Raw genomic sequence first — 27,521 nt, 5'->3', positions numbered from 1 at the left:
TCATTCAGTATTTTTTTTGAGTGTACTTCATTAATATCAGTTTATTTGTTGACTCGTTGCAGTTTTTTATTTATTAATTAAAAAGATTTTGCTTTTTTTAATTAATTTTTTTGTGATTTAATTCTCTGTAATTTAATAAGTTTACTCAATTATAAGTGATTTTAAGTACAAAATGTTCAAAACTATGTATATGTGTACAGAGAATGTTTAAAACCATATATTACAAAGAAAAATCTCTGACCTTATGTCTCGAACAAAATATATCTTAAAATTGACACGAATTTTAAATTGTATCACAAATATTTTTACAATTTACAATTGTTTTTGTATGGTTGTATCGCAGTATTTCATAATTTTTTTATTATTAATTTGTTTTTGTTTAAGAAAATTTTATTTGAAAATTGTTTATGACTTACAACGATACGACATCGATTGTGAATTGAAAAAGTGTTAGTGATACTCTACACCAGTTAATTGTATATTTAAAATGTACCTTATTAAAACTTCACAGCTCATTGACAATAAACATTGGAGTCATTGTCACAATCACTTACCAATAGGACGCTATATAAGTTGTTTAAAAAGGGTTGCTAATGAGTGATCATATAAAACGAAAATCATCTCAAAATAAGTAAATAAAACTTACATACTTACATACTTCCAGGTAATGCATATTGGTATGAATATTTAAAATGTATCTTATCTTATTAAAAATTCAAGTAAATAAATTCAATAAGTAAATAAAACTTACATATCACGTAAAATTAAAAATATTACAAGACTACTTCCAGGTAATGCATATTGGTATGAATATTTAAAATGTATCTTATCTTATTAAAAGTTTCTATCATTGACAACAATAATTGATGTGATTGTCACACTTGCTGACAAATATGATGTTCTATAAGATTTTTAAAATAAATATTAATGAGCAATTAAATCAAGTGGAAATCAGCTCAAAATAAGTACTTACATATCACGTAATATTAAAGATATTACAATACTACTTCCATGTAATGCATATTGGTATGAAATATGGTGATACTTCACGCCAGTTATTTAAATATTTAAATATTTAAAATGTAAAGTTAAAAAACTCTTTATAATTACATATCACTGACATAAATCATGGATGTGAATGTCACGATTGCTTACAAAAAGGAAGCTAAATAAGTTGTTTAAAAACAGTTCAAAATAAGTACTTATCAGATAACATATCAGGTAATATAAAAGTCATTACAAAACTACTTCAAAGTAATGAATAAGATGCTAAACTAGTTGATTAAAAACAGTTGCTACTGAGTGTTAAAAGCATTAGTAAATCAGTTTAAAATAAGTACCTTTATATCAGCTGATATTAATGTCATTAAAAGACTACTTCAATGTAATGTAGATGGTATGAAGTATGATATTAAAAAGTAGGTAAAATTCATAACCAAGCTCCCAGTAAAATATTTTCAGTTTTTGGTAAAGGGTATTGTAGGATATGTAGTTATTTCATAAATTACTTGGTAATGAGTTCTCGGTATCAATAAAATAAATTATTTTTTTTTAATGGAATTTGTAGTCAATTGTCTATAGCATATGTCTAATAAGGAACTAGTTAGTTGTTTCTAGCCGTAGTCAATTTTGGAAGTTTTTTTTCAAGAAATGTTGATATTTACATTTGTGTGAAAACCATTCCAGATAGAATTATAAAATTAATTTTTTAATGGGGCATTGAGTAAGAGAATAGACTAGCAAACATGAAAAATAACTGTAAACCCAGTTTTAAATCCAGAAAAGTCGGTTAAGCAGATTTGTAACTAGTTATTTTTTGGTCATCGTCGAACAAAAATAAGTAGTTGTTCACCCAAAAAGTAACTACTGACACATTTCTCCAATATTACTTGCCTACTTACCGGGTATGTAAAGATTTTGCTGGGGCTTTAGATGTAGAACATATACAATGTTTGGATAAACAACTGGTTTGTGTTATAGTATGGAGGTGAGTCTGTTATAGAGGACCCATTCTCACTTGCAGGATGGATTATTATGACATTAAAAAAATTTTAGAATGAGGTTTTTTAGGACATTGGTCCGATTTTGATAGAGATACTCGAATATTTAGTATAATTATAAGATAAATATAGTAGCTAGATAAGATAAAGATGGAAGTATTTTTTGGCAAAAAAAATAATATATGTGTTTATAAAGTTATATAAAATTTCCTCGAAGAGTTTAACCTGTCTTAAACAGAAAGTGATTCTAAAATGATAAAAAATCGATCGAAATTTAGAGAAATAAATCTGCATCTGTCAAATCTTAAGATCTAGCAGATCAAGTTAAAGTTCCTGCGAAAGAGTTCAATTGTCATATGAAACACCTTGTTCAATATAAACTAATTATTATTTAAATTGTTTGTATTTTTTTAAATAAAATGAAAATTAAAACAAACAAATTAAATTAAGAAAAAAAATATGTAGTAAATTTTCACAAACAAGTAATAAACATGAGCAATGTTCGAATTTCAAGTTAATTTTTTATATAAACATATTTTTTTACATTTTTCTTTAATAACAAAAGAGTTTATTAAAACAAAAAATTTGCATAATTAATTGAGAATTAATAATATAAATAATTTAACGAAAAAAAAAAACTGCAACTATCACGACAACTTCTAGTGATTTTATAAATTCAGTAAATATTTTTTTGTCCGTTTTGAATAATAATTAAATTGCAACTAGCGTTTTACACATAGCAGTTATAATTAATTGATCAATAAATTTAATTGTTATAGTGTGAAAAATATTTGTATATTTATATTTTTTTTTGTATAAATTTAACAGCGCATTTAATAAGTAATTATTGTTTCAATTTTTATTCGTCTTAAAGTTTTAGTTGTTGTGACAGTGAAGAGTATGATTTAGAGGTAGAATTGTGAATAAAAAATAATATAAAACAGATTAAGCAAGTTATAAAACCGTTAACATTTCAGATACTTCAAAAGCAACCTTGTTATTAGTAGTGTCGCCATTACTACTCGAACTTGTTTATAGATCAACTAGGTAATGAGTTGTACTTCCATAACTACTTACTTTTCAATGTTTGCTACTTTCTTGTGTAGATACACTTAATAGAACGCAAAAGAAAGAAATGCTTTCTTCAAAGCTTCTCTTAGAACTAGTTCGAAAATCCTTGATTCAAGAACTGATTTCAGAAAAGTTCAATCCAAACGATTCCATAAAACCCTAAAATATCTAAAAACCTTTTTAATGTTTATTTAAAGTCAAAAAAAATCTTTTTTCAAGGTTGTTGTTTAAGAATCTGAAGTGGTTCTGTTAGAATATGTTCTAAAAATTGTCCTGGATGGAAAAAAGTTTTTTAGATTTTTTTAAAACAGTAATAAATTAGAACTAGTTAAAGGTATCAATTTCCTATACATGACAAATTCAAATAAAAGCCTAAAAGTAGGCAACGTGTATTAAATTAGTTATCGGCATCTAACAAATCTGATCAGTTGATCTGAAAACTAAACTATATATTTACATTAATTTAAAAAAATATAAACAATAACCTATTTTCTCCAAAACCAACTAATAAATCATTTGTAAGTAAAATCCCCCTAAACCCCTAAGGATATGCTAAATTTTTCTCTAAATCAAAGAAGGGAAGGGGTTACTTTCCCATTTTCCATATTAATTTATTATGCAAAAATTGCACATGTACATTCCATGAATTGAAAAACCCAACTATTCCACGCCACAATTAACAATCTATTAATCAAAAATTTATATTTTTATGTCGCAAATTATTATTTCCCTCCATTTTTTCTTATTTTGCTATAGTATTTGAAAAAAACGTAAAAAACGAGTATCACGATTATTAAAAAAAATTAAATACGAGTACAACGTCTATAACACAAGTACTTGTACTCATTTCCATTTGATTAGATTTTTTTCATCAATGTGTTTGTAATAATTATAATAAATATTTCAAGTTATATATAATTTTTTTTTTAAATTTATTTCTACGTTTTGTTTGCTATAGATATTTTTTTGCAAATAAACTTTATACTAGAACATTTGTTGTTGTTGTTTTTGGTGTGTCGTGTAAGTTGCCTGCCAAGTTTTTGCGTTTTGAAAATTTAATGTTAATCAAATTGCATTTTGTATTACTTTTAAACGTATATATGTATGTCAGAATATTTGCATTAAATGCATATATGAATGTATATATATAGTCGTACGATTTCTTATATACATATAAATTTAGTTGTGACTATATAGTATAGAACACGAGTATGCATTATATTGAACAAAAAAAATACACTTTTAATAGAATGAAACAAACTTGAGCACCAATTACATTAGTTATCATATAAACAATGTAGACTATTTAGCGTTTAAAATTAATATAAATGATTTTGTTTATTTACCCTTTTATTCAAAAACAAAATTTTTACTTTATAAAAGGTTAATAAAACAAAATTTCCATACAAAATCTATTTTATAAACCGTTTATAGAATAAATATTTTGTTTGTGGATTAGTGGGTTAAACTTTAAGAATTTCCTAATTTTTGTTTAAACAAAACGAAAATTTATTGACTTTTATTAAAAGTTAACTAACAATCCCCTGTGCATGCCAACGACAATTAAAAACCTAAAAGTATGCAACACTTTTTCAATTTTGTAGCACCTAATAAAACTTATTCGGACATAAGTTTTTAGATCATTTAATCTAATCGCCCTGTTGAATCACAAAATGAGCCATCTGGTGCCAAATTGATATATTCGATTTTCAGGGTCATTATAAAACTCTTTAACGACCGGGTCATGTCCTTATTTCTAACCGATATGATTCATGATTTTACCAAGAACTTAAGAATTTAATACAAGTTACTTTTAAGTAGATAGTAGATACTGTATAGTATTAAGCTTCCTCAGTACTGGTTCACAATTACATTACAATACGCTTAATCCTCCAAACCTATTTACTTCTTTATGTGAAGAGTCCAATATAGGACAGAATTTTAAATAAGTAATCAAGGGGTCTTGAGTAGTGTTTCGGTTTAGATTTACAATTATCTGTTAGATGACGTCTGAGTTTTAAATTATAATCAATTACATTTATTACTTAAAATTGATCTACTACATAAGTAGATCTTAACGTGAAGAGTGCTCAGCAAAAAAGAACTTCCAAAGAAGCGAAAAAGAAGTAGAATTTACTCTATAGAAGTAAAGAAAAAGACTTTAAGAAGTTATGATTTCATCCCAGACTTGTCATAGGAGGGATGTCCTTTTTATTTGATTCCAAGTTCACTTTATCTGAAGCCATTCTCAGGGAGTAATTTTTATGTTCTTTTTTTGGAACTAATTTGACTTAAATAATGTTAAATAAATAAATTACACACATTTATCAATTAACTACAAAAATTAAATTGGTTTAATTAAAAAAAAAATAGTACTAAAAATAAACCTTGATTATTTTCGCTTCTTTGGAAATCAATAAACATCACTTCCACAAAAGATCAAAAAATTAATTTAGTGCTACTTTTGAAGTACAGATAAATGTTAGTCTTCTTTTCTATAAATCGTTTATAAATCAATATTTTAGAAGAAATTAAAAAAAAATAATTTATTAAAAGAAATTCCGGATTTCAGTCCACTCATGATACAAATCCGACATTTTTTCCGAAAATTACCCTGATACTAAAGTTCCCAGCAAAATCTTTACATACCTGGTAAGTAATATTGGAGAAAAGTGTAAGTATTTACTTTTTGGGTGAATAACTACTTATTTTTGTTCGACGATGACCAAAAAATAACTAATTACAAATCTGCTTACCCGACTTTTCCCGATTTAAAACTGGTTTTACAGTTATTTTTCATGTTTGCTATTCTATTCTCTTACTCAATGTCCCATTAAAAAATAGTTTTATCATTCTCAACAACATTTCTCGAAAAAACTTCCAAAATCGATTACGGTTAGAAACACTAACTAATTCCTTATTAGACATAAGCTATAGATAATTGACTACAAATTCCATTCAAAAAAATTTATTTATTTTGCTAATAACGAGAACTCATTACCAAGTAATGTATGAAATAACTACTCATTACCAAAATCTGAAAATATTTTAATGGGTTATATCAAGATTTTGAAATTTTCTAATATATGAACTACATATTTTATAAACGTTTTTTTATAAACGTTTTTTTTTCATTTCTATAATATTAACAACATTAATGACTAGTGGCGCTTAATTGTGTCTGTGTGAAAAGTGGCAAATCACAAAATTTAAATAAATAGTTGTCTTGACTGTTAACCATTTAATTTAGAAAAAAATATACATAAATAAATAGAAATAGAGAAGAAAAAAAAACATAAAAAATATAAAACATTTCAGATATGTAATGTAAATAAACAAATATATTTGTATGTTTGTATAAATTCGTGTAAGAGAATGAATGCTTTGGATGAATGTGTGTGTGTAAAAATTTAACCTTGGGTACACACCCCCTTAATTTATAGTTTATACAGTACAATTTAAATTGTCATATTATGGTAAAACGTATTAATATTTTTGTTGATAGTTATTGTTGCTATTTCGATGTCATTGTATTAAACACCTTCATGTCTATTATTATTGTTATTATTATTACTCTTGTTGTAAAAATGCAAGTGCATAAACAGCAACAACAAAACAAATGCGGAAATTAAATTTTAATACAAACACACTCAATATAAAACAGCTGCTTTAACAATACAAAAACAATAAAATGATTGACACACACACATACATACACATACAATTGAATATGTACTCAAAACACACTTTAATATAGTGTATAAATTAGTTTGTATGTACTTTGTATGTTATTTCTGTTTAACATGGCAAAGAGACAAGCCCTCCATTTTTTGTTTTTTTAACCCTCTACTAACACGCTGTATTTGTAATTGTTGTTCTTTTGTTATGTTTTAGTCTTTTTCTTCTTCTTCTTGATCTTTTTACATTCGATCAAATGCATATTTACTAATAATAATACACTAAAAATATATATGAGCGTGAGTAAATAATCATTTTACTCTTAGTATTGGTTGGTATTAGTGTTAGTTGTAGTAGAGCAAGTGTTAATACTCTTTGCAAACAGTTGTTGTCATGAGTGCATTTATTGTTGTTGTATTCTCTTGTTTTTATTTGTTTAATGTTATTTTTTTCTATTTTCCTCTATTGCGCACTTTTTCTTAATGTGCTGCTTGTAAAACAAAAACTATTTTTTTTTAACATTTGTTTTCTTTTTTTATTCTGGTGGTTATTATTAAACTATAATAAAAACAAGTAATTAATTGAGTATAGTTGGCCAAGCCCCCATTAGATGATACCCTACAATGATCCTCATAAATGATCTACAAGCAATTATGAACTGATCTTTAAATAGTTTTAATAGTTTCGGAACATATTTAAGTCATTTATAATTAATTCGATTCTGAACGTATGGATTGCGATAATTCCGAATTTAGTATATATAAAATTAGATCTTAATATGTGGGTAATAGTGGAAAGATAGCCTTTATTAGAGAAATATCTTTTTAATATTGCTACAGTAACTCCAAGAGGATCAGACGAGAAGTCGAGTATACTAGGTGGTTTCATTCTAGTCATTATTGGTGGCATGCCATAATGTCCAGTGACATAATGTAGGTGGACAATATGACACACCAAAAAGTGTCATAGTTTCCATGGACATTGCAACAATTCTTAAAAGTGTCATAATGTCAGTCAACATTGTGACACGTTAAAACCAGAAATGTATTGAAAATTTTTTTGAAAATTTAGGTAAGAGTAACTCTTACGCCAAAAATAATTACACTAAAATCTAGTGTATTTGGCATTTTGGATTCCTTTAAAAAAGTGTTCTGGATAGATGGCCTTCGGTCGGGTGCAGGGGTTTTAAATTCTGGGGTATTTCGAATAACCGGCCACGCTTAATTAAGTCTTTTTTGATAAATGTACTTTTTTAAATTAATGGACTTAACTATTGAAATTGTCATTACGTTTGTGGACAATATGACGCAATAAAGTGTAATAACGTCTATGGACATTATGACACCCCACTCTAAATTAAGGCTTTTTTGATAAATTGACTCTTTTAAATCTATGGACTCTATGTCATTTTGATGACACATTTTGCTGTGTCATGACGTCAATGGACTCCTCATTTTTAGTATTTTTTTAAGGGGCGTTCTCTAGGGAACTTGGTTCAAATATACAATGAAGTTTTAACATGCGTAAAATATTAAATTTCGAGGAAAGTTTATTTTTTAAAGATTTTCCGGAAAATATCCTATTCTAAAAAATGTGTGTATGAAGGCTTAATTTTTTGTCTATGGTTTTGTATCAGATAATCACTAAAATATTTCAGAAAATAAATCTAAGGTCTAATGTTACAAACATCAGTTCAAAATAATTTCCCTACTATAGTGGTGTAGGGAACAAAAAAAAAAAAAAACTATTTAAAAAACAATAATATTTTTTTTTTTTTTTCATATTTGTTGTTGTTTGTTTTTAAGAATTTAGTTAAAATCGCAGTAGTTTCAAGTTAATTTTTTGTTATAATTTACTTTCTGCAGAAATTAATTACGTCAATTTCAGTTATAATTATTAAAAGGTATTTAGTAGTTATTTAAGTTTCGTTGTAATTTTTTAATAAAAATGCGTAGTTATTTATTTTAAAAAAAAAACTGAAAATTTAATAGAATAATTTAAGATTTTATGGTCTCACATAAATCTATTGGCAGAAGTCAGTTTTTTATATAGTTATGATTTTTATTAAGAGTAAAGTGATGGCAAAGCTTATACTCAGGTGTCATGAGAAAATACATGGTTGTGGTAGTCATATTATAAATGCAACATATTATGGTTAAAATTATTATTGCAATCTAACATATTATGCTTATTGTAACAATTTAAATAATTTTATTATGATAAATACAATTGAAATATTTTATCATAATATTGTTATACAAAACTATATTATGATCCAATGGAATTATAATTTCGTTAAAAAATATGTATAACTAAAGTTGTTTTGTTGTTGTAACAACACAACATAACTTACAAATAGTACGAAGTTTAAATGGTTGTTAATAATATAATGTTTTCATTGTTATCATTATTTTGTTGTTGAAAAAATAGTTATGTTTCGGTGAACCACACTCAAATTAAGAATTGTCATGAACATTTTAATTAAAATAACAATAATATGTTCTTTATAACAATATATTATTACAGTGAGCATACAATAGTATAATAGGTTATAGTAGCCATGTTTTTTCTGCGTTTTAAAAGAAATTCGCTAAAATGCTTAAAAATTAACATTATAACATTTTGGAATTCATATCAAAGAGATTAATAAGAAAGAGCCTTTATGTATATTCAAAAACTTTGAAATTATTTAATTTTTTTTAACTTTATGTTGCCCTCAATACGATTTGAACATAAATTCCCATAAACTTTTATATCTATCTATATATCTACTTATATCTGTAGCACATTAAAAGCTCAAAACCATAAAAATTAAGATATATAAAAAAGAACAACCAACAAATGTCATTAAAAATAACACAAAATATTGGCCAACAATTAAGACACTAAGACAATTTTGCTAAAAAGGCAAAAAAAATCAAAAAAAGCCATTAAAAGAAACAACTTAATATATGTTTGTATGAACAACTAAAAATCCCATATATTGACCATTTAATGGCCACAAATATGAAAATTATTAAAATACAATTATGGTTAAATAATATATAAATAAAATAAAACTAAAAAACAAGAAAAGAATTATGTCCATAAAAATTTAATAACTTCATAATAAAATCATAATGAAGAAGAAAAAAAAAATAAAAACTTTAAAAGAACATAAAAAAATCCTGCTGGAAAGTAAACTATAACGTTTTCTTTTTTTTTACTTTCAACAAGAAGAAAAAATAGCTTCCTCTTGGGTACAGCAAGTAACAGACTTGAAAATAAAAGGATTAACAAGCACGCGTCCAAAGGCCATAAAAAAATCCACACATATTCATTCATAGGAAATATTTAAAGAAGTAGAACACAAAAAACACACATGTGAAGAAATAAATATATTTATGGTCAGCCAGTTAGTCCATCAGTTATGTATATTGGGGTTGCTAGCCAGAAATAAAACAACTGGGAGGTTATAAAGTGCTAAAGATAAATAGTTTTTATGGACTCTTCAACAACTTAAAAAGTACTTAAATTTTGTATAAGAGTTTGGTTTTCTTTTTCTTCTTGCATATAACAAGACTTTACTAGTGCAACTTCTGTTTAAAGCAGTCATGGGAGTTTTCTTTTAAATTCTGGTTATGGGGGCTTCTGTTGTTATAAAAAGAAACATTATAAAAAACAGTTTGTTTTAAATATGTGTGTATGTAAGGGTAACATTTCTTATTATGTAATCTGCCCATCACTGCTTCGACGACTTCACTAAGTCTTTTTTAAGGAAGTTGTTATAGATTTTATTACAGTCTCGGTTTTTTCATTTATTTTGGTGTTTTAAACAGGCGCATTTTTTTTTTTGTTTGTAGCTGATAATAGGCGTGGCTGTAAAATAATAAAAACAAATCCGTTTATTCCTCTTCTTCTGTAAATAATTAAGTTGTACTTTGTTCTGGTATTTAATTTTTATGTTGTTAATATTTTATGTTTCGTTTGCTAAAGACTTTCTGACATTTCGTTGTGGTTATGCAAAAATGCATATTTTGTTTTTGTTTTTTATTATGTCATAAGATATTTGTTACCTTTGTTGTATGTTTCTAAATTTTCTTGCTTCTGTCAAGTTCTTACTTTTGTGCAAGTAGAGGATGACATTTTAAGATTTTGCAGGTTTAGTAGTTGTTGTTGTTTAGTTTCTTTAAGTTGCTATTTGAATACCCTATAATTGGCGATATACACATATTTACAAATGATAACTGATTTGATTGCAAAAAAAAACGTTTATTTATTAATGATGAAAACCACTAGATCATGTGGAATATTTATTACAATTAAGTTAACATATCCCCTTATTGCATCCAGAGATTTTCAGAAATTTCAGGTGTCCAAGACATTTTTAGAATTCCACAAGAACCTAGAGAATGCATAGGATCAACGATCAATATGTTAATGTGTTAAAATCAGCAAACTTTCAACAAGTGGCATGTCATAATGTGATAGACGTTATGACACACTAATTTGAGTCATAATGTCCATGGATGTTATGACAATTTCAAAAGTGTCACAATGTCCATGAGCAATGGGACATCAAGTCCATGGATTTCAAAGAGTTCATTTATCAAAAAAGGCTTAATATAGCGAAGCCGGTGTTCGAAATACCCCAGACCATGACCATGGACATTATGTCGCTTTATAGTGTGTCATAAGGTCTATGGATATTATGACATGACACCGGCATGTGTCATAATGTACTGTGACATAATATTCATGGACCTTATGACACACTTAATTGAGACAATTTCAAAAGTGTCACAATGTCCATAAGCAAAATTGTATAAATTTCATTAAGAGTCCATTTTTGGAATTTCATAAGAACCCATGTTAATGTGTTAAAATCTGGAAAGTTTTCGACAATTTTCAACAAGTGGCATGTTATAATGTCCAGTGACATAATGTCCATAGACCTTATGACACACTTAATTGTGTCATAATGAATGACATAAAGTTTCTGAAGAGTCCATTTATAAAAAAAACTTAATTTAGCGAAACCGGTATTCGAAATACCACATTATTAAAAACCCCTGCGACCGGCCATCCAGGTCCAAATGCTACTTACACCAAATTTTATAGCAATTATCTTCGGATAAGACTTACTCTTTCCTAAATTGTAAACAAATTTTTCAAAACATTTCTGTTTTTAAAGTCCACGGATATTATGACACTTTTAAGAATTGTCACTATGACACATTTTGGAGCATACACTAAATTTTAGAATAATTCTCTTCGGGATAAGAGCTACTCTTTCCTAAATTCTTAACAAATTTTCCAAAACATTTCTGTTTTTAAAGTGTCACAATGTCCACGGATATTATGACACTTTTAAGAATTGTCATAATGACACATTTTGGTGATTTGTGTAATTTGCTCTTAAATTAATTCGGAGCGATTTTAAAAGTACAAGATATTTGATTCATATACGAATCGGTTAAGTGCGAGAAACCCAATTCAAGTCTTATTTCAGATCAAAGTAATTAACAATTTAATATTATTTATTTTTTGTTTTTGTTTAAGCTCAAATGCTTCAAACAAACTTGAAATGAAAATAAGATTGATTTAAGAACGATAAATATTAAAAAATATTGAATTATTCCCAAAATGGACTTGATTTAAGCGTAATTCGTAGTTGATATGAAAATTTAAAACACTTTAGCACTTTAGTTACTAATAATAATATTTAAATGGGTTTTTAATCAACTATTTATTTTAGTTAAACTATTTGTTTGGAAGCTACAAGCCATTGTCCCCTACTGCCCCACTGTGCATTCATAGTGTATTTTCAAGTCATGCAAAATGATCTTAAATATAATTTTTATTACCCTATCATCACAATCATATTATTTTAATGGCTCTTCATTAATAGACTCTTGCAACATCTTAACTAAATGCCATTCATACATGTTCCAGACATGAATGATTATTCTCTACAAACTTCACTAGCAAATCGAAAGTTGAGCTGAATCAGAAAACTTGCCAATGGAATGTGGTAGCAGTGTTATTTTTATTCCTGTATTACTTTTAGCTTGATTTGTTCATGGTTTGCTTTTGGTAAAAAATATTTCAAATCCGCTTGTAGTTAAAAAGCATTAAAAAAGATTTGTTATAGTTTTTCTTGTATATTTTCCTCTTCGTCTTTTATAGTTTTCTAAGGGGTTTCATTCAAGTTTTGTATTTTTTTTTTCGTTGTTCTTTTTTTTTTCTTATTTTCTCAATGTCAATTGTTGTAATTTTGTATTGAATTTAAATTATTTGTATTGTAGAATTGTCATGTTGGGGGCATTTTTTGTCTACTGACCAGGAAGTTTAGTTTTTTGTTCAGTTTGACAAATGTTTAAATCGGATTTTGTGTCATCATTAAGTGTCATAAATTTTTCGAATGACGTGTAAATTGTATACGGATGTAATTTCGATAAGAATAGATTTGTAAATTTATATTTAATAGAGAAATTTAAAAGAGAAATTAATGATGTTTATAGGATTTATTGGATTTATTTTTCTCTGTAGTCCTGAGGGTGAGGGGGTTTATTGTCGTTTCTGTTAAACTACTTTCTTAGTGGAAAATCATAATTTCGATCTGTGAGCAGTGAAAGCTCTACTAGCTGATATATATATCATAATGTAATAATACTCTATCACAGGTCTATAACTGGCCCAGGTCTTTATAGATTATATCTTCGCTTTATTGTTAATTTTAAAAATACCCTAAATTATCATAATCAGTCATTTACCCTAAATTATTCAACCGATTAATCAAATAGAGTTATTTTCCATATCTTAAAATAAAACTAAACTATATAGTTCTACATAAAGTACGATGACTTTATAATAAGATATTATATCAATATTAATCTAGACATTAACTTCACATGATAACAAGACTGCTCAACAAATCCATCGATAGGTAACTTTGATTAATGACCACCAGCAACCAACACTAATTAGCACTGTCAATGATAATTGCAAAAACAAAAAAAAAAAAAAATAGAAACGAAATCATTTAAAATTCATTTATTTAAAATTAATTCCAATTAGAAAAAAGTGCAAGAAAACTTTGAATGAAATAATTAATAGAAATTCACATGATTTATTAATGTGTCTTCTGGTGGTCGATGCAAAGACTAGTAACGACGCCAATTTTTTTGTTACACAAAATAAATAAATTTTATAATATTAATATTAGCACATATTTTAAATGCACGTGTGTGTCTTTTTCTAAATATGCAAGAATTTTTTCTAATTAAATTCTAATTTAAACATTTTCCTTTTTGTACCTACATTCAATATCCGCTGGTACGTTGTCATTAGTCATGCTTAGTGTAGGTACTATATATGAATGAATGAATGTGTTTGAATGTCAATCTTGTTTCTTTAGTCAATGATTTATTCAAGGCACATTTTTACGCTAGGTATTGCAATTTTGCTCTTTGTTCACTAGAAAAAGAATTATAAATAATTTCCAACATTTTTTAAGAAAAATTTAACAAACTATAATTTTTGATAATAAATGTAGATGGACTTTGTATAAGGTTATAGTGTGGACTGTAGAATGGACTAAAGATTATATAGTAGATTATAGGCTGGACTATAAAGTAAACTATAGTCTTGACTATATACTAGACAATAGTCTGGACTATAGACTAGACTATAGACTAGATTATAGTCCGAACTAGACTATACTGCGGACAAGTCTATATACTTAATTATAAAGTAGACTATGATCTGGACTGCAGGGTCGACTATAGCCTGAACTATAGACTAGACGTTATTCTAGACTATAGACTAGACGTTATTTTAGACTATAGACTAGACGTTATTATAGACTATAGACTAGACGTTATTCTAGACTATAGACTAGACGTTATTCTAGACTATAGACTAAACTTTAGTCTGGACTATAGACTAGACTATAGACTAGACGTTATTCTAGACTATAGACTAAACTTTAGTCTGGACTATAGACTAGACGTTATTCTAGACTATAGACTAAACTTTAGTCTGGACTGTAGACTATACCATAGTCTGGACTATAGACGAGACTATAGTCTGGACTATAGACTAGACTATAGTCTGGACTATAGACTAGACTACAGTATGGACTATAGACTAGACTATAGTCTGGACTATAGACTAGATTATAGTCTGGACTATAGACTAGATTATAGTCTGGACTATAGACTAGATTATAGTCTGGACTATAGACTAGATTATAGTCTGGACTATAGACTAGATTATAGTCTGGACTATAGAGTGGACCATAGACTAGACTATCATCAGGACTATAGACTAGACATTTATATGGAGAATTTCCTAGATTATAGAGTAGATTGTACTTATTGTTTAGACTCTAGACTGCACATAATCAGGACTGTGGATTGGGATATATATTGTAGACTTTAGTCCATCAAGTAAGCATTAGTCTGAAGATTATAGGTAAGATCGTAGTCTGAACTGTAGATCAGACTATAATCTAAATTATAAAATTTAATATGATCTGAACTGCAGATTGGAATATATAAAGTAGACTTTAGTCTGAAGTATAGACCAGATTATACTCTGAACTACGTATAATTACGAACCGGACTACATACTAGGTCATAGTCTATCCTATAGATTGGGTAACGTGAATTGATCGCTAGTTAGCTAGTTCTTTCGGAGACTTTAGAATTGTCATTTCCTTATATTAAGAGCAATCTCTTTCCCTCCCTAATTTCGTTTAATACTTGGTTCTTGAGGTCTCCGTGAATGCCTCAAGTGATGCATCTCTGAGACAGTCATGATCATTGTAAAGAGCTTTACCAAGATAGAAGAGCTCTTGTAATTCTGGGCAGTCACATAGAAAGTGTTGTACCGATTATTTTGCTTCCTTGTTCAAGCAGCTTCGGCAGTAGCTGTAACAAAGGTAGGCCATAAAATCCAACATACATATGACCAATCTTACAGTGCCCAGTCATTATACCAGTGAAAAGCTTAAAAGAGTTCTTAGTAAGACACAAGAGAATCGTAGTCATCTAACAGTATTGATAGGGTCAACAAGGGAGTATGAATATCTTTTTGCGGGTTAAGTCTAGGAACGACCGTTTGGTTGCGTTTTTATCAGATATTTATATTCCCCGCATGTTCTTCTAACCTGTAACCCATATCAACTTAACATAATGCAGTGTCAGTTGTGCCAATGATTGAATACCATATAGATTATAATATGTATAAATTTCTACTTGGCTATACTTCCCTTATGTAGGGCTAATAATTTATGCCACATTGTTGCATTAACTCATAACGAAGACATACAAACATATACACAAATAAAATCTCAAGTGATGTAACAATGTCTATTTCTATAGCATTTTCCTACATAAAATTATAATTTATAAATTTCTTTTACAATTTCTTGAGTTTTTTTCGAAAAAATAAAAATAAAAGGAAAGAATAAATATTTTTTTTTATAAATATTAAATTTGTTGCTTTATGTCCGCTGACAATCACAACTGAATGGACATTGAACTTTTGCCAACAACTATAAATATTTATAAAAGAATTTTTCTTTTTGAGCAAAACCAACAAACATATGTACATGCAAGTAGAGAAAAATGCAGATTATTAATAAATAAACATTTAAATATAATTTTTTAAGAAAAAAATCTAGGAACCGCTTTACACAAAAACCTGATAGAAACTTTTAAACGGAAATATGTATATTTAGCTAAAAATATCTTTCATTTGCAACTTTAACTGACAGTTTCCTCATTAGAAATCAATAAAAAACTAAATGAAGCAAATAAATTGAAAAAGAAATACAAACATTGACCAAACACCAGTTTATAGAAACTAAATGTATTAAATGATAAAAATAAAATATTATAAAATATAGATTTTGTGTAATAAATGTCATATTTTGTCTACAGACAGTCTGAGCTAAATTAGCAAAAAAAAAAGGAAAAAATTAAGTTACATTTTCCAATGAGTTGCTTTGCTGGTCTGTCACCAGACAAACCGCACAGAAAAACACACATTTATAAAAAGCAAATTGTCGATAAATGAATGAGAGATACAAACAAAAAATCATCATATAAGTTTTGAAACTTATGACATGACAATGACTAGGACAATGACACACAAAAATACTTACTAAACGCACGACACACACACAAGACTATCCAGCTAACTGACTTCGAAATTATTTAAGAAAAAATATATAAAACTTGTTGGATAAAAGCTAATTTGTATACAAAAGTTGGGAAAGACAGAAAAAATAAAGCCAAAATGTGAAAAAGAACAGGAATCAGTTAAATAAATGAATACACACGATTTGAACATACAGTTTTTGGACTAAAAACAAATATATAAAAAATATATGTAGAGGAGAAAAAAAAAACTAGAGCCAAGTTCAATTGTAAGCAACATTTACATAAATTGTTGTTATTTTTTCTTTTAATTGAGGATAAAGCGACTGTTTAAATGGTCAATGGCGAGACTTGTTTTATGTGGAATTATGTTTTTGTCAAATTATGCACTTTTTACTTTAAAAGGAAGCATACATATTAGATCTTAACATAACTAAGAACTAGTTTTTTTATTTATAAAAAAATATTAAATTTTAAAAGAAATCTTTACTTACTTTGAAATTTTGACATGTTTTATGCAATGATGTTAGACTATTTTCTGCCACCAAAGACGAGTTGAAATTCTTGGGAAATCTGTAAGATGATGAAAAGTTTTTTGACATTATAAGACACACAAACAAAATAATATTTAATTAAAGTAATAATAACGTGATTTTTTAAAACAGAAAATAATTAATAAAATAAGTATTTTAAAAACTTCAGAAAATATTTTGTTATACAAAAAAACAAAAATTATGACAAAATATAATAAGGGTTTTTTGTTTAAAATAAAAATCATTTATAAACAAACAGATACGGATATTATTCAAATACTTCCGGTTTAATTACACAACTCACACATACAAGCTCACTTTCCCATACAAAAATATAAGCATACTTTAAGGCGCCAAATAGTCTTTGAACTATTTAACGGATTAATCACAAGCAGCCATCCTTTGAGTAGCAACAGTCGTTAGAAGAAGATAAAATATTTAGTTTGAGTTTTTTTTTCTGTGATTTGTTACTAATTTTAACAAAGTGATAACGTCATTTTTATTAAGCCATGATTCTTTACAAACTATTTTATCATATTTTCTTTTTTTTGCTTTATGTTTGAGTAAATTGTACATATTTTATAGTTTGCATAAGTATTTATCTATTTTGTCTCCATTTGCTGCTTAACAATTGTTAAGCAACTTTTTTTTCAATTTCTCCCCTTATCCTTGTTTCAAACTAAAGTTTTTTGTGCCCTTTTTTTAGCTGGTCTTTATTAACTTTTACGTTACTTTTTCTTTCTCTTGAGTAATTTGGTTTTGAAAAAGTTTTTTTTTACAAATAAAATGTGAAATAATAGTGAAAACTTTAGCAATTTCAATATTATCGCCTCATCATTAACATTATGGTCTTTTTTACATTTTATATTACTTTGAAAGAGAAAGGAGTGATAAAGTAATAAAACATAATGCCAGTTTTTATTATCTAAAATATTGAGATAAATATTTGAAATTAAAATCATAACCACAGGATTTAAATTATAAAATATCAACTTTATAGGCTGGCTATAGAGTTAACCATGGACTAGGCTATGGTATAAAACTGATCTATATTTAAAACTGATCTATAGTCACAACTATAGACTGGTCTATAGTCACAACTATAGACTGATCTATAGTCACAACTATAGACTGGTCTATAGTCACAACTATAGACTGCTCTATAGTCACAACTTTAGACTGGTCTATAGTCAAAACTGTAGACTGGTCTATAGTCAAAACTATAGACTGGTCTATAGTCACAACTATAGACTCCTTTATAGTCACAACTATAGACTGCTCTATAGTCAAAACTATACTATCAATTATATACTGGTTTATAGACGGGACTTAAGTCTCGTCCTCTGTTGTATTTTGAAAAATATGAATGAAAATATTTTCAACCTACTGTAAAGTTATTTACGAAAGAAGGGGATAAATCTACGATTTTGTCTTTTTCCGGCAGATCTCTAACGATATAATCAACTTTATTTTGTAGTAAAACCTTAAAAATGTTGCCTCGTAAATATTGACTATGTTTGTTAAACTAAAAACATTATTGCCTTAATGTAGGGTATTTTATTCTCAAATGTCTAGACAGCTTATTGATAGACATAATTTAAACTAATCATAATTTCTATACTAAGCAATATTAATACATTTAAACTCTCCATTTCCTGATGACGTTGATATCATTTCTAAAACAAGATCAATATATTTAAAATAAACAAACACCACACATTGATATTGATTTAAGTGCACATGTACTCAATTATCAAATCAAATATCAGTTGAGTATGAAGAAAAAATGTACATATGTGTATGTGGTCATTCCACTTTGCCAAAATAAAATTAAAAGAAAAAAATCAACTAAACAAAAAATATTTTAAAAATATTTCATTTAGTTGAATGTAGCCAAATGTTTATTATTACGTGCAACATGTTGTTTCCCTGTTTTTTCTTTATTGCAAAGAAAAATAAGAAAATTTTGCTCCGAAGAAATAACAGGTGAATTATGTTAATTTAATTTAGAAAATAAGCAAAAGTCATTACTAAGTAATGCAAAAAGTAATGTAAAGTTTTATTAAGTTGTAACTGCAATTATAATTTAAACATTTCTTATTTTTCATGTTTTAAACCAGTTTTAAATTATTATCCATTTTAATATACTCTATCAGTGTTAAATTAAATTTACATGGAGGTGTCCAGGGTCAATTTTTTATATTTTTTTATAATAAAAAAAATCCATATATTTTTATCTAAGGTTCACTATCTCTAAAAGTGATTTGTATTGTACGAATACATGGTAAAAATCACATGAAAAATTCTTTTTTTATTTTATTATTTTTTTGCAGTTTTATCCAGTTGTGGCCTTTAATTGTAGCTTTAGCCAACAATATTGATGTTGAGAATATTTGCAGCTGTTTTTTCTATTAAAACAAGTTGATGGTAGTTTAGTGCTTTTTTTTTTGCTTTTCACAAAAAAAAAAAAATAATTTATAAATTTAGCGTTGTGTTGACAACAAATTCCACTAAATATAAATTTTGTAGAAATTTAGTTTTACTTGTTTGCTTTATAAAAATAGATTTTCAACTTATTTTTAGTTTAATTTTTTTTCTTGTTTAAATTTTATTTTTAATAAAATAAGTAATAAATTCTTGAAAATTAATGACGTTGATCATAAATTAAATACAATTTAAAGCATTGTGCATTTAAAAGACACATATACATATTACTATAACCTGTTTCTTTTCGGTATTTCGTTTGCATTAAATGATGATTTAGTACTACTGACCGATAGTTAGTTAATATTTTATTTGAAAGTTAATAAATGAAGTTTGGTTAAAAAAAAAATAATAAATAGTTGAAACTTGTTTAATAATTTTAAGCTATAATTCATTACTGCATTTTTTTTAAATGTTAATATAACATGATTTAGGATTAGATAAGAGTTTTTTGGGTAAGAAATACCAATAATAAGTAGTCTCAACATTTGTATACCCTTCACTATAATAGAGAAGATATAATACAATTATTGTAATATTTCTAAGTTATTATGAAAATATTTGATATAAAGTTATAAAAGGAGAAAAACTTTTGGGTAATAGTCGCTACACTGACATATTTTTTTACTTTTGCTCATACCCAGCACAAACAAAACGAAGTACTTCCAAAAGAATAACATTTATTACCACTTCAAAAGTAGCACTTAAAGAATTTTTTAAACTTCTGTGGAAGTAATGTTTATTGCCGTCCAAAGAAGCGAAAATAATTCTAAAAAAAGAACTTAAAAATTACTTCCTGAGAATGACTTCAAATGTAGTGAATTTGAAATCAAATAAAAAGGACATCCCTATTATGAAAAGCCTGCGTTAAAATCATAACTTCTTTATTTTTTTTTCAGTACTTCCATGGAGTAAATTCTACTACTTTTTCGCTTCTTTCTAAGTTCTTTTTTACTGGGTATAGATGTTCTGTAAGGAATTCTTGGAAATTCCGAATGTTTAAAAAAAGAGATATTATCTATGAAATTAAGAAAAAGTACCTTATATAATAGGTATGGTAAATTATTCTTAAAATTTTTGATAAATTTGTTTACATCGATTTTGGTTCATGTTTATGGGGTTCAATCATATGCCGATTATGATAAAAGTCCGAAAACGTTGACTGATAATGCGCATTTTCAACACCAAACAAAACTTACAGCTTATTCCGTTCGGACCCTATCGTGCTTTCAATAGACGACAGATAGACATACTGACCTGCAGGCAGACAGACGGACGGATACGAACAATATGCAGAAATAAATTGTCAACTTACAAATTTTATCTTACAACATTGTCAGTAATGCTTTTTCGGACAATGTTGCTAAAGAAAAATTGTAAGTTAATACAATTGTTAGACATTTGACAACGTTGTAAGATCTGACAACCGTGTATTGCAGCCTTAATAGGTGTGTCTGGTACTTTTTTCTGAAACTGTAATATTTTTAGGATTAAAAGGATGAAAGCTGTATATTATGAAAGGAAACATTTTAGTACTTCATTTATCATAGAGCTTTTATGGAATTAAAACAAAAATTATATATACAAATTCCTTAAAATCGGTATATCGATTGTTTCATTGTTCTTCAAATTACTATCCAAAAACTATTCCAGTCGCCTTAAAAGAATTGTAAGTGTTTAATAATAGAAATTCAAAGAAATTTTAATGTCTTTCTGTGTGGAAGTCCACGTTATGGAACATTAAACATAAATACTACTTTAACACTAACTGGCAGAACAAATCTTCCAAATATTTAAAATAGCTAAACGGAAACAGTAACAACCCCCCACCCCTCTGCTTAAAGTAAATTTAACAATATTTATAGCAATTGGAGGATTCAAAAAAAAAAACTTTCTATACAATTTATTTCTTACTATTTATATTGCTATGTATGTATGAATTTATATACAAATATTTTATTATAAAATACTTCAATGAATATTCATTCATGTATAGTTCTTCTTAATTTTTTTTTTGCGCGCGTTGCTCTCATTTCATATGAAAACTTATAAATTATAACTGTCACTATAAATACGTATAACATGTTATAAAGAAATCATCCATAAATTGTTAGTAATTCTTTTATTCATTTTTTTCTTCTTTTATATATGGCCCAAATTAGGTCATATTTCCAGTAAAACAGTTTTCTTTACGATTTATGAAAATGAAATGTACGTTAAATTGCCACTTTTTGTTGCACGAGTTTGTGTATTTTAAGTAGAATTATTATAACCATGGTTATCTTTGTTTAATTCTAGGATAAATATAATGAAGATGATTTACATGACTACATAAGATTACATTTCTATTAATGTTTAAATTTTTAGCTATTTAATTATTAAAGATACTTGAAGTTAATTCGCATGGGAAACAAAACAATTAAACAGTTTATGGTAAAAAAATTTCGGTTATTTTTCATAAATATTACTAAACCAGAATCCTCAAAATCTAAATCGCAAATTACAGTACAGAATTGAATATGAGGAACACAGGTCACGAGTCACGAGTTCTATAATACGCCGTTCACACGATGCAATTATTTATCATTAACGCTCTCAATCTTCATTTAACCCATAATTTACTAACTGAATTACATAATTCGACATTCAAAATTTCAGCTGCGATTTATACAAGCTGTACACAGAGGAAAGAAACGGTAGACAAGTACCGAAATTGTTACAATCTGTTGTGAAATGTGAGCTTACTACGTTTGTAAACAATTAGACAACGGATGTGCGACAAGCGCTGAAGTAATTTTGACAACACATTGTTGTCATTGCAACATCGAATTGTTGTCATTGCAACATCGAGTTGTTGTCATTTCGAATATACTTTATATCATTTCAGTAATGTATCGTTATGATTTCGACAACGAATCGTTATCATTTCGACAAAATGTTGTCACTATGTTAACACATAAAAATATACTATTTTTTTTTTTGTTGATTTGATAACGTCGTGTAAACGGGTTTAATTGGCTTTTGGAAATCCGAAGCCGTATTAAGTAATTCAACTATTCGTGTGAACTTGGCATAAGATCAACACAATACTAGCTTAAGTAAAAATAATTGCCAAATCTTTTTCATCATTAGTCTGTGTTATTTTAGAAAAAAAGTAGAAGAAATTTGATTTCAAGATTTGAAGACATTACTTATGTGCTTTAAAGTAATGCATGAGATAAGTAGTAGTTTGCTAGTTATTTAACACACCATGTCTTGATCAAAATACTATGCCTTTAATGTAAATTATATTAAAATAAATTAAAATTAAATTAAATTATATTTTTTCTTTTAAATTACATCAGAGCGTAAAAGCTATTCTCACTGGTTGTAAAAAAAGTTCATTAATAAATTACTAAAAAAAAATGTACATGTCACGATTATTAAATGATTCATAAGTTTATTTTTTGTGCTCTTTAAGTTTATTTATAAATTTGAATAAATATATTAATATAAAATTCCTAGAATATGTAAAATGATACATGATGAGGAGTCATTTATATATTATCACAAGGCAACTTTACACTCGTCATGTAAATAATAATCATATGTAGAGTGTTTTGTATTGTCTGTCTGTCTGTAAGTGACCCTATGGGCATTTATAATATTTTTTTTCATGCTGCAAAATTTATTTTCATATCTTTTCTTTCAACGGTCTTCTTAACAATATTAAAGTACTTATTTATGTATGTGGTATGAGTGTGTGTGTGTTAGTAATATGGTTAGTCTTTCGCTTACATGTGAGTTCTGAAATGTCATGACATTTGATCAAAGTACTTATTGGTAATGGTTTTTTTCTGTTTGTCTCTATGTTGATTTTGGCCAAAAGCTATATTTTCTTCATTCTTTGTAATTATTACAAGTATATTAAATTAATAAATTAAATCATAAAATATCTGCTATAAATAAGATTTTTTTGGTATTTCTTAATAGCTAAATTAGGAAGTGATCTGTATATGTCATTGCTTTTAAATTATTACGATTATTATATGAATTCATAGCTCTAATGCAAAAAAACCTATTAAGGTATTGATAGTATGTATATAAATCAATTACTAAATAACTTCTGGCAAGTCAAAATGTAAGATTTTGTATATAAATATGTATGTCTAGTTATCTTTTATAAAAGTAAAATTCCTCTATTGTTTTTCCCACATGTTTTTTTTTTTTGGACTTCTGAATGAATGGAATTTTAGCATATATGTATAAACGATTTGCTTTATTTTCAAAATATAGTAGGTGCTGACAAATAATTTGCACATTGCCAGTTTTAGAATAAAAACAAAGAAAAATATATACAGCAACAACAGATTTCTAGTACCTAATGTTTATATTTAAAGCGTAAAATTTAAAATCGGTATCTGTTTTATGCGCTACTGATCGTCTTGATGATGAGAACAAATATTGTTTAAAAAAAAATGTTTGCTTTTACTTTTAGCATTTTAATAAAAATGTTGAATTTTTTTGTTTGTGTTTTTTTCACTTTTACTATTTAGTATTTTAATTGTTTATAGTAAAGCTTAGATCTGTATTCTATCAATAATGCCATAAAATAAAGAAACGTGTCTATTTGATTTTAATTACGTAAATAATTTGTAAGATGATTTAATTAGTTAAAAAAATTTTAAAAAGACAAAACCCATATATGTATCTTAGTTATTGGCTAAAGATACTTAAGTAAGTTTAGATGATAAAACAAATTTATATTTTATGATCCTTTAAGTTATGCTACAGATTTTTTGGATTTTTTATTACATAGTTTGAATAATTTTTAAACCAAAGATTAAACAATATTTTTTTGAAGCCTCGCTGAAATTTAATCTGGTCTCAGAATTGCTCTATTATATTATTGGGATTTGAGATATCGTGTCCTAAAGATCGTATTTTTCGCCCTTTTTGAAGAATTTATAACTGCCCGATGATAAGTTTATTTATAAAATGTTTTATGAAATCTGAAAGTGCATTCTGTCAACTGTCAGAATTGTTTAAAAAAATTTCCTACAAAGTAAACTGTTATAAAATCTGCTTTAGTCTCAACTACATTCTTTAGAGATGATGGACAGATTCTGTTAAGTCGAATGAGAACGTGTTATTGACGGACAGACATGGTTAAGACGAATCAGAGAGTATTATTGATTCAATTGAAACATCCCCAGATAGGTGTGGATCCAGTTATTTGTTTTTTGTAAACAATATTCATAAAGCGCAGTATCCCCCTCACTATAATATTAAAGGGTATAAATACTATGAATATATCGAGAACCACAAGTTTCAAATTTTTACGAGAAGATATCTCGTGGAAAATAGTGATGTTAAGATATTATTTACAGTTATCAGAATGGACTTTCGGACTGCATACAACATTTTATGAATAAAGTTGTCTTGTCCCAGTTGCGACGGGCGAAAATGTTGTTATTCAAATTTCAGCACACGATATCTCAAACCCCAGAAAATAGGTGCAGAAATGTTTAAATTGGTTTCAGCGTTTCGACTATTTTCAAATAATACTCTCCTTTATAGATTACAATTCAATTAAAACGATGAACTATTCATTTTGTGATTCCCCATTCAATATTACAGAAAATTTAAAAAAGTACTAGTTTAAGAAGAAAAATGTACCAAAAAAATCTTTTAATTGGTACCAAATATGTTAAAAATCTTTTAAATTCTGTTTTTATAAAGACTAATATTTTTTGGACAAAACGTTCCAAATTATTCACTTTAATTTAATCCTATAAAGAGCTTGGAACACGAGTTCTAAAAAGTACACCATTTAGAATGTCTTAATCTACCGATAAAGCTAAAAATTTCATCCAACTTCTTAATTGGGTCACTTTACACGTAATTTTCCATAAATTTAAATGAAGTAAAAAAGTTGTTCATTTACAGCTCTTTACAGTTGTTTAATTCATTTCCAAAATAAAAAAATAGATTTTGAAGTTGTTAAATTTGTACATAACACTCAAAATTTACAATCTCAAAGCATTATCCTTAAAGTCCTAAGAATAGAAAAAATATATAAACATATGTTTTAAAGTTTAACCTTAAACATTTTTATAGACCTAATAAAAACTAGTTATTGATTTTATTTTATTTAAATTTTACTTATTACATTCACCCACATGAGACTAAAAACTTATTTTATATTTAAATAAATATGCTCGTAACATCCTTTAATAACCTTTGACAAAAAAAAACTAAAACCAGTCAACTTCAGCCAAAAGTAAAAAAATAAAGTAAAGGTTTACAGGATAATGTAACAAAAGTACTAAGTGATGTCTGTGTCTCGCAAAAGTGACGCCAGAAGAAAAACTTTTCTTTTTTTCACAGCGTCCAACTCTTTTTAACTAAAATGCTGCTCAACTCCTCGCAAACGATATTAAAGCAACTAAAAGTAAAGTTATGATTTTATTTCATTTTTGTTTTTTTTTTTGTTGCCGAAGGAAGCAATAACACCCTCACTTCATATGCACAGGGTTACAAGAGAATCCTTTTCTTTTTTTCTAACTAATATTTTTATTTTAACTAGGACTAGAAAAAGTTGTCAGTATGTAACTAGTTGTGGGGTTAAAACACACGTTGATAAATGGCGCCAATAAGGCGTAATCACTAGGAGATGTGGCAAAGTAACTGGAAAAAAAACGTCATCAGCGTTGTAAGGTTTTTTTTTGGGAAAATTTCGTATATAAATATCTGAGAGTGTATTTATGTTAAAGAACATTTTTGTTGAAATTTACTTTTCATTGGGTTCTCCACACGTTTCTTGTACCTATTTGGAGTTATATTTTTTATTGCCACTATCTATTTTATACATATTTTAAATATTTAACAATAAAACGAAATACTTCCAAGAGAATTACATTTACGATCATTTCAAAAGTAGCACTAAGTGAATTTGTTTACCTTCTGTGGAAGTGATTTTTAATAACTTCGAAAGAAGCGAAAAGAATCAAATTTTGTTTAAAATTTTTGTATTCTATAATGCAACAATTTAACTTTCTAATAACTTCCGAAAAAAAGGACATCAAAATTACTTCCTAAGAATGACTTCAGATGTAGTGAATATGGAATCAAATAAAAAGTACACCTCTCCTATCACAAGTCTGTGTTATAACCTTCACTTCTTTAGCTAATTTTCAGTACTTCCATTGAGTTAATTCTACTTATTTTTCGCTTCTTTGGAAGTTCTTTTTTTTGCTGGGATGTTTTGGGAGTTTTTCAACTTAGTCCGGATGGAAATTCTAAAACCAAAAACTATTAACATCATGATTACCTTTAATTTGACATAATCTTGTCAAATCAGAAAGGTCTTTTTAGAAGTAGATTATCAGATCAGACCACTTTACTATTGGTTAATGACAGTGACAAAATATTTTCCAGATAAAGTTACACTAAATGTACTTTTTGGAACTAGTTTTAAATTCCAGGAATAGAAGAAATACAAAAATACGTAAAATGGGTATTTTAAACATTTTTATTAAATTAAAGAAATTAGAAATTAGTTTACGTCAGTTGATCGCTTGTAAGCGAGTTCAAAGGCCTTGTGACCCATTGTGAAAAGCAGAATA

At 27.1% G+C, this 27,521-nt stretch overlaps 2 protein-coding genes across 7 annotated transcripts in view; one reads left to right on the top strand and one right to left on the bottom strand.

Moving 5' to 3' along the window:
• The window catches only part of LOC111681976 (ras-related C3 botulinum toxin substrate 1), a 211,839-nt gene extending 194,316 nt beyond the window's left edge, over positions 1 to 17,523 (bottom strand). Inside the window, exon 1 of one of the 2 annotated variants that reach the window (XR_006940591.1) lies at positions 17,392 to 17,470. Coding sequence is in view for 1 of the 2 variants with exons in the window: in XM_046948896.1 (XP_046804852.1) it covers positions 17,392 to 17,499 (108 nt within the window). In the remaining variant the exon portion in view is untranslated. Of the gene's footprint in view, positions 1 to 17,391 lie in introns of both variants that reach the window. The other variant, XM_046948896.1, reaches the window with a different exon arrangement.
• Positions 1 to 27,521, top strand: part of LOC111690641 (forkhead box protein O) — an 88,896-nt gene that overhangs the window by 35,254 nt on the left and 26,121 nt on the right. The window lies entirely within an intron of this gene.

Source organism: Lucilia cuprina, chromosome 4, assembly GCF_022045245.1.
Source record: "Lucilia cuprina isolate Lc7/37 chromosome 4, ASM2204524v1, whole genome shotgun sequence".
Lineage (NCBI taxonomy): Eukaryota > Metazoa > Arthropoda > Insecta > Diptera > Calliphoridae > Lucilia > Lucilia cuprina.
This window is presented reverse-complemented; position numbering and strand designations above follow the sequence as displayed.